Source organism: Apaloderma vittatum, unplaced genomic scaffold (genome assembly GCF_000703405.1).
Source record: "Apaloderma vittatum isolate BGI_N311 unplaced genomic scaffold, ASM70340v1 scaffold36074, whole genome shotgun sequence".
Taxonomy (NCBI): Eukaryota; Metazoa; Chordata; class Aves; order Trogoniformes; family Trogonidae; genus Apaloderma; species Apaloderma vittatum.
The window spans coordinates 20,820-30,126 of record NW_009713866.1 but is presented as its reverse complement, the minus strand read 5'-3'; the positions used below and the strand labels follow the sequence as shown (position 1 = coordinate 30,126).

Below are 9,307 nucleotides of genomic sequence, written 5' to 3'. Positions count from 1 at the left end.
GGGAGCTGAATCTGCGCTGTGCAGGTGTCGGCACTGGCAGCAGTTAAACATCCTGCTCCGGGGCGTGCTGGTTCAGCCCTCCCTGCCTCTGTCACTTCTGGAACGCTTGCTTGCCCGTGCCCCTCGCAACTGATTTCACACTCCCTGCTCGTTATTGTCACGGGAAAGCTGGGGAGGGACTTTTTACAAGAGCAGGCAGTGACAGAACAAGGGAAAACGGTTTTAAACTGGAGCACAGTAGGTGCAGACTGGACATTAGGAAGAAATTCTTCACTATGAGGGTGGTGAGACACTGGACCAGGTTGCCCAGGGAGGCTACAGATGCCCCATCCCTGGAAATGTTCCAGGCCAGGTAGGACGGGGCTCTGGGCAACCTGATCTAGTGGAAGATGTCCGGGGTCGCTGCCCACGGCGGGGAGGGGTTGGAACAAGGCAATCTTTATGATCCCTTCCAAGACAAACCATTCTGTGATTCTATGATACAATTTTATGACTTCTGGCCAGCCCCTGCCTGGTTTTACATGAATACACTGTCACCAGCTGGAACAGCACCTTTAGCCATTTAAATAGTTGGAAGGGAGACAATAACTTAGTTTAGGCTATAGCGATATATTTTATAACATGAGAGGACACTTACCTTGTGCTTGTCTTTTCAGGCATGCTCTGTGTGATGAATTCCGAGCGTGGCTTGCTGCTGTGACCCAGATCGAGCTGGAGCCAACTATTGACATCTCCTGTGCTAAATATGAATACACGGGTCAGTCTATAAGCAATCCTTTCCCCAAAGCTTCTAGGGGTAGGAAACAACATGTCTAGGGGATACGTAATTACATAATCCACCACAGCCCCTTTCTAGTTTCAGAGGGTCCTAGAAGCTATCAGCAGCAAATCAAAGTCTTGGGAAATAAAGTACAAATTACAGAGAAACTGTTGCTAGAGTTACATTGCTTGTGGCTTTCCCTGGGGCCAGTGCTGCTGCAAGCCCACACCTTTCCAGAGACGTTCAGCCCATGTGTGCACGCCTGCTTCCACACCAAAGGGTAATGTGTTTGGCTTCTCAGTGCCGCAGTTGAGTTTGTGAAGCCTGATGCTAAAACATCACCTTGGTGAGCCCAGGCTACAACTGCACCTACACTTATAGTCATGAAAAATCACTGTCCGGAGGAGAAAATTTTACTGCTGTCACCTCCACTTCTAAAAAAAGCTTTTGCACAACCAGTTGTTGGTTCAGCTCTTCTGTTCCCAGGGCTCTCACTCCCCTCTATTCCAGCAACAAGCCTACACAAAGGGCAGATCTCAAAGAGCTTGAGTCAGTATTTAACTCGAGAATCTCTGTCCACCATGCCCAGTGGCAGGCAGGCAGGTGGGGGCAGATGACAAGTTCTAACTGCCTGTACCTTCAGAGTGGGCCAGTCTTCCAAATGCAGTGCCATCCCACAGAAGTTAATCTTGCAAATCTGAAGCTGGTGATGCTGATGAGTGAAAATGCAGGTTTTGAACAGGCATGTTTTTTCTTGTTGCATCCTTGCGGGGACAAAGCTGGGAAGCAGCCACTGGAATGAGTCATGCATGTACTGGAAAGGCGCTATTGCAGCAAAAAACCGTGTAATTGCAGATGTCTTGCTGTGCCACGACGATGAGCTGGAAGGTCGGAGAATTGCTTTCATCCTGTACCTCGTCCCGCCCTGGGAGAAAAGCGACGGGGGAACGCTGGACCTGTATAGCACAGATGGTAAGAGCTCTGAGCTCAGCCTCACGTCGCTTAAAAAGATGAAGCCTAGGCAACCCTTGTAGCAACTCTCCTCAAACTATACAAGAAAGATAAAAGAGCTTCTCCTTTGTCCAGAGAAGCTGACATATCAGCAGACTTTGCACCTTGAGATGGGCTGTAGCAGGCTTTGCAGAGAGCACTAATGGGTGACAACAGAGAAACTGGAGAAAGTAATCAACAGGGAATCTTTTTTTTTTTTTTTTTTACATTTTGTGCAAGGGCCAAGAGAGGAATGGAAGTGATGCCAGTAACTGCTTGGAACTCTAAAGTCATGGACAGAATGTCCCTTAACAGCAACAGAAGTCCACAGATTCCTCAGAGCCCGAGCACTGAGCTCTGTCCCTTATACCCAGGTGTCTCACCAGTTGCAATCTCACAAAGTCAGAGAGAAATGGCAGTTCCTAGGGAGTTCTAGTTCCTTTCTTAATCAAAGTATGTTTTCTTCCTCCTCAGAACACTTCCAGCCACAGCACATCGTCAAGTCGTTAGTGCCTTCGTGGAACACGCTGGTTTTCTTTGAAGTGTCTCCAGTCTCTTTCCACCAGGCAAGGAGCTGTCTCTTGTTCATTTTTTGATTCTCATTGTTGTGGTTATTCATTCACTCTGCGTGTTATTACAGTCCTGATGGGGAGGGAGAAGGGAAAGGGAGAAGTGTGGGTAGAGTGGATACTCGTGCTAAAGGCAGAGCTTCAAGGAGAACAAGAACTGACAAAGCCAGCTGTCTCACTTCATCATCCTGGGGGAAGAAAAATTTCCATTTCTATTTTGTGTTGTTCTCCTGGCAAGCCGCTGCTGTGGATTTGGCTGTGGTGGTGAGAAGGACTTTTGTTTGTTTGTTTTAAGCTAGCTCATGTTTTTCACGCGGGTGCCATGACTTTGCTCCTCAGCACCTCACCTCCCCAGTGTGGCACTACCCATAGCTGAAACGCTGAGATGGTGAGGTAGCGCTTCGTAGAACTTCTTAGAAAGATGCCTGGGAACAGGATGAATAGTCAGTGAAACTGCGTGGAACAACTATCTGGCTGAAATATGAAACTCCTGAGCACTTGAGAATGCCACGGGCTGTAACAAACAGGGCCAAAGAGCAGAAGGTTGGAGAGGAAGATCAGTGATACAGGTTGGGCATGTCCTCACCTAGACTGCTTAGGGTTCAATTTTTGTGTCATTTGCGTCTTACAGTTCATTCACTGCCCTAATTGTTTTCAAGTAGTGATTTAATCTTGTCATAAAAATCCATGTTCCACTTTGCCGTGTGACTGCCTCCTACTGGCCTGACCTCAATGCCACACGTGAGCACTGTTCAGTGTCCCTGGGCACTCTCTCCGATACTGTTAACGCAGGCAATAAATTCAGCTTAAATAATAACGCTTATTTTTAAAATAAGCATTAAGCTTAGCTGGGAGCACTGTGAATTAAAGCCTCCCGCATCTGGACCTCATTGATTGTGCCCAGACTATTTGCTGAACCATTAACTCATTTCTTTGACCCTTTTGTCAATAAAGAGTAGAGCCTGCAAATTTACTGTTAGAGGCCTGTGTAAGGGTCAGACTGATGTGAGGCCTCCACAGCACACACAGGTTTTGTACTTCATGGTGTACACTTCTTCAGGAGATAACAAATAAAGCTGTGGGCTTTTGCTGAGCAGAGAGGATCTGTGAGCCAGCAGTTTTCTGGTTTCCATTTCCCAAGTGATTTAGGACTCAGGAGCCATTCCAAATAACCTAGAACACCTCTCAGTCATGCAAGGAAAGAGCTGCTACAGCTCTGTAGCAATCAATAGGAACTAAAACCTCTTCAGAATAGACTGTTTCCTCCTCCTGTTTGATCAGACTGTTCTAAAACACAAACCAAACCAGCACAAAGTCTTTATGTGCTATTCAGAGATTCATGGTTTGTGGCTAGCAGCCAGTGGCTTTCTCTTTACGCTGCCATTACAGTACAGCACCCTAGAATTGAAATTGTTCAATTTAGCCCAATTTACCTCAGTGTGCCATTCAATGAAATTAAGATTTAATGGTGGCCACCACTGTGTGAAAACCAAGGATTTCCAGAGATCAGGTTAAATGCCAAGGTAGCAGGGCTGCTCATAGACCTTTACTCCAGAGACAAAAGCATCAGACAAATGCTCTCCGAGAGAGGCAAGGGGTTTTGTTGGGAGCTTGAATTAAAAAGCTGGGCTGGGATTCTAGAAACCCTACAATGGACTTGAGCATCAAAGTTTGCTTTAAGCCCTCTTCCAGTAAACCAAGAATAATCTGACCTGGTCTAGCCCTTATCTGACTTCTCCATGTGTGCAGCAGGCACTCCGGAGTCAGGGCCATCTCCTATGCTGAGCCTACATAGCGTCTGTTAGAGCTGGTCTTTAAATGTCCTGTAATCTAAACAGTAACGTGCTGCTCAACGTTGTGCTCCAGGTGTCAGAAGTTCTGTCTGAGGAGAAGTGCCGTTTGTCGGTGAGCGGCTGGTTTCATGGCCCGTCAATAGTCAGGCCTGCACGCCACATCGAAGCTGCTGTGCCCAGGAGCCCACACATCCCCTATGATGTGAGTAACAAGCCTACATCTGCTTACCTGCATTTCTCTTTCTTTTGTGTCCCTGGAAGACCTGTTTTGGGATGCACCGATGCTGAGGGCTGCTTTAATCCCATTCTTTTTGTTTCCCATCCATAAATGCGTAGCTGGTGTCTTTCTTGTGGATCTTTCTTGACTCTGTACATGTTGCATACCTACAAAAGCGCAGAAAATACTCATGGCACAACTAAGGAAAAAAAGAAAGGAATGGAGTTTGTGCGGAGAGGAATCCAGCCCTGTGGCCAGCTGCTTAAGGGAGAATTGGGGAATCCTTTTTACTTTTGCAAATTCAGCAACCAAATCCATTTCCCTTTCAGCATGAAATCTTGTATGAGTGGGTGAATCTAGTTTATTTGGACATGGACTCCCAAGCTCAAATCCAGGAGGAATTTGAGGAGCGATCGGAAATTCTCCTGAAAGATTTTCTTAAGGTGAGCGCAGTGGTTCAAGCGGATGTGGTCTGCCAGAAGAGGTCACAGGGCTGGCAGGTACCATAGTTCATGCAGGCTGGGAGCTCAACGTTGAAGTTTCTGCACTATTTTTCTCACCTAGAAAGAGAAATACCAACTACTATGTGAAGCTTTGGAGAGCAAAGACATCCAGTGGAGTAGCCGGGGACCTGCTAATAAAAGGTGGGGAATGATGGCATCCTGCACCTGTTGATCAAGTCAAGCAGGAACTGCGGTGAGGCTGCACTGGTTGGTGCTGCCCCCACGGACCTGATCCCTCTGCTGTCTTTCAGGCTCTACAAGACAGCAGAGGAAGACGGCCTCCCCGACATCCTAAAGAAATTCCTGCAGTTCTTACGCTCTGAGGCCTTGTTTTTACTGCTTTCCAACTTCACTGGCCTAAAGCTGCACTTCCTGGCTCCCTCTGATGAGGATGAAGATGCTGGGGAAGGAAGAGCACCCAACACTGCTGAGCACAGCAGTCCCCAGGCTGAGCAGGCTGAGCACCACGCTCATAGCAGCTCCCACCAGCCAGACCAGCCTGACAACATCCCTGAAGCACCAGAGAGTGAGACACGGAACGGTAAGTCCAGCAGCAGCGTGAAAGGACTCGAGCAGAATCCTGACATTAAGGGTGTCAGCAGCAGAATTCCCAGTGACTTTCAAGGAATTAGCATTTTGTCTTGTACTGGCAGCAGCACAAATATGGGACATGAAGTATGTCAGACTGGGTCTCCAAAGTGACCATTGCAAAAGAATAAGGAATAAAATAATGACTAACTTAAAGATACCATTTTGAACAGACACAAGGGTGGGACTTCTGCAGGAGTTAAGGCAGGGGTGAGGAGGAGGGGTGTTAACTAATTGACCAATAATCTTTTGCCAGTAGTTACACTCCGGCTTCACATAAAGCAGATTCTTGTATGCGGCCAAATCAAAAGGAAGAAGGCAAACAGATCAGAAGATAATTAGAATACCAATTCCTAAAACTGGTGCCAGCCTAAATAGCCAGTTGTCAGCAATGAGATGTCATTGCTATAAAAGGTTAGGTTAATTCTGGGTTCATGGATTGGTGCTGTTCGTTTTAAATAGTGACTTTGAAGTTCAAGGGTAGATTTTCTGAAAATGCATATAGTGCACTGGGCCAGGCAAGTTAGTGGGCACTAGAATGAAAGGTAATTAAAAAAAACTGAGACCTTCTGAAAATCCCACCAGAGCACTTACCTGGTATGAAGGCGTTGTCTTTCTGATTTCCATCGCTAGTCATTTTGCCTCTTCTATCTGCCACATTCCGACGTGTCATTTTAAACTTTCATTTGAGGATTGAAAACTGGGTTAGAGCTATGAGAAAAACAAAAAGCTTCCCAAATTTTGACATAATTCCTGGGATGGCACGTGAAGAGCGAGTTCAGAGCACTCTCCTTGTTTCTCCACTGACCCATTTGGTGGTTTCAATCCTTCATGAACAGAGAGGTTGCTGGCTCTTGACATTTGGAGCTCTACTGTAAATCCAGGGAGGGACAAAAATATAAAGGCAGAAATAGTTAAACCAAAGCACATCATAGCTTGGCCCCACTCTTCCACATTGTTCAAAGCACGTAACTTAGAGGCATCTCTAGAAAAGAAGTTAGTGTACAATAAAATACAACATTCTTGTTTTCCCTGGCTTATTTGCTCCCTCTCCTAGGTTCGGGTGCCCCCATGTGCGCAGGGGAGCTGAGGCACTGGACCCACGGGCACTATACTCTAGTCCATGATACTCAAGCAACAGAATTTGCTCTTGACCTGCTCTTCTTCTGCGGCTGTGAGGGTAAGTGTACAAAAGAGAGATGTCGGTCTCTCCCTTACAAGGTTTGTGTAAAGAAGGGACTTCTGAATTCTCATCACTGCCAAAATAGCCAAAATTTCCCTGTTTTTTCCTACACAGAAGGGCTTTGTAGACTTTATCATAGTCCTTGTTTCTGCGTAAGCCCTGGTTTCAGTAGTCCTTACACACAGATTCGGGGCTGCGGCCTTAGGAGCAGCTTTGAGCTTTCCTGCTGGAGCCAGGAGATGGCGCTTGGGCAGAAGGAAAGGCTGCGTCTCCCAGACCTTTCCTCCCTAAGCAGTGGCTCTGGGCATAGCAGGGGTTCAGAACATCCACTAAAAGCGTATCCATGTCACCCTTTTCCTCATCAAACTTATCACTGTGCCTCCCATTCCCAAAGCCCTGGGTTTTCAAAAGCTACTTTAGGCATGTCTAGGCGTTTTAGGTCGATTGCTCGTTAGATAGTGGTGAAAACATATCTAAACAGAAGCATTGTGCTTAAGCTGCGCCCAGAATCCGCAGCTGAAACCACCTGGCACATGCTGGCAATTACATTGAAAGCCTTTTGCATATCTGCTCGGGCAGAACTGCTCTACAGGCGAGGAGCAGAGCACTAAGCAACCTTAAACAGCCCATCTGTGGCAACAGGCAAATCTAGTACATTTGCTTCGTTTCTGATTTGGGAAAAAAATAAAATAATAGACTGGCAGGAAGTAAACAGAATTGTACTGTATCCAGTAGCTGTGGGAAGTGGGATGGGAAAACGGCATCTCCAGGAAGGCTGGATGGAGCCTAGGTAGCATTGAACTTTCTGAGAATTTTTCTTTTCCCTTTTAAGACTGGGATCCAGAATATGGTGGCTTTACTTCCTACATCGCTAAAGGCGAAGACGAAGAGGTAAGGATCACATTAGATAAAGTTGTTGAGGGTGGAGAGGCATAACTGCGATTTTTTGTTACGCTAACATAATCCTGAGGCTACTTGGTATTGCGCTGGAGCCTTCCTGCCTGAATTAATGCTCATGGGTGTAGCTCTGACTTCAGCTTCCAGAGACAAGCATTCAGCATAAAGCTTAACATCCCAACAGTGCCCGATGTCACCTGCCCCGGGTGGCCCTGGGGAAGCCCTCCGAGGGGCACAAGGCTGTGGCAGAGGCGATGCTTTTCCCGGAGAGTGCTGTTTCCTAGGGTCACAGTCAGTAGCAGTGCTAATAAATCCAGAATCTCTTACTGTCTACTAAATACTTCAGGTTGAGGGGTATTAACATAGCGACACAGTTCATTTTCTAACACAAGACCTTTGTTCTGACTAGCTTTTGAAACGGTTCTGTTTGTTTGTTCCTCGGAATGATATCAAAGCCGTTTTTGTGAACCTAATTTTCTCCCTTACTTTCGTGTCTTCCAGCTGTTGACGGTGAATCCAGAGGAAAACTGCTTGGCCTTAGTTTATAGAGACAAAGAAACTATGAAGTTTGTGAAATACATCAATCATCGTAGCTTGGCATGCCTGAAAAAGCATCCGAACAGAACAGGATTTTGGGATTTTTCTTTTGTCTATTATGAGTGATGGTGCAGAGCGCGAGCATCGTGACACAGAAAATAGTGGTGGGGAGGGGTGGGGGCAGGTTTCTGTCCAGGTGTTCCGCTGGAGTTTGTCTAAGCCCAGAAAACTTCGCTGCTGATAACTTTCTCAAACCATATATGAGCTGTATCCTACTGTGTGGGGTCCAGGTGACTTTTTTAAACCGTACAAATGGAAATCCAGTCTTCTCCTGAGTCCACTGTAACACACACGACTGCTTTTAACGCTGCGTGGAGGGAGTCGTGGTCACACCATCGCACAACTCTCAGCTTTCCAGATGTTCTCTCATGGAAATAGTACACTGGGACGCATCTCTGATCTGTCAGGGTGAAAATTACAATTGTGATTTGCCCCAAGCTGATGACTCTTTATTTTAAAAAATTATTAAAAAAAAAAAAAGGGGGAAGTGGGTCAGCTAAATGCTTCAAACTCTGGTTGGGCAAGTTTTGTTACAAAATGCCCAAGACATTTTCTGGGGCTTAATTGTGTTCGCTGTTTGTAGAGGCAGCAATAAAGGAGCTGCCGTGGGAAATAAGAGGTTTTTCCAGCTACACAACTCCCTGAAGTTGGGAAGGAAGATAGTGAGGTATGATGCTGCTGGCATTGAGAAGGACCTGGCACTGTAACAAGGAGCAGGACTTTATCATGCTAAGTGCTGTGCAGACAGACCCAGATGAAGCCCTTTCTTCAAAGAATTTACAAGCTAAATAGACAAGAAAAAAAGAGCTGTTCCTGTGTACTTCTACCTGCATAGGCACGTGGGTACATGCTTCACCTGTGAAAGGGTCATGGCTCCAGCCTGAGATGGGGGCAGTGGCAAGGCAGTAACTCACGTCTTCCTAGCTTGGTGGTAGGAGGGTCCCCAGTGGCGTGGCTTCTCATCTTGTCACCCTGGGTTCTGGGCTCCACCGTGACTTCTGGAGATCAGCTCAGATCTTTACAGGCAGCAGACACCAAGGTTCTGTGGTAAACAGCACAAGAAGGGTGGTGGTCTTGGTGCAATACCTCACACCTACATGCATTTCCAGTAGGGCTCACCGGCCCCACGATGCCTGAAAGGAGGACTGTGCCAGGCTGTCACCCGAGGTGTCCAGCCCACCAAGAAGTGGTGCTGCAGAGCTGTGCTGGT

At 46.8% G+C, this 9,307-nt stretch overlaps 1 protein-coding gene across 1 annotated transcript; it reads left to right on the top strand.

Moving 5' to 3' along the window:
• Positions 1–656: 656 nt before the first annotated feature.
• OGFOD1 (2-oxoglutarate and iron-dependent oxygenase domain containing 1) lies at positions 657–8,222 on the top strand (the record flags this gene model as incomplete). Its single annotated transcript, XM_009868532.1, has 10 exons — positions 657–757; positions 1,616–1,732; positions 2,225–2,316; positions 4,186–4,314; positions 4,659–4,772; positions 4,894–4,973; positions 5,084–5,373; positions 6,478–6,600; positions 7,436–7,494; positions 8,002–8,222. Coding segments are annotated over 10 exons (1,267 nt in total), but the record flags the coding sequence as incomplete, so codon positions are not given.
• Between the last annotated feature and the right edge of the window lie 1,085 nt (positions 8,223–9,307).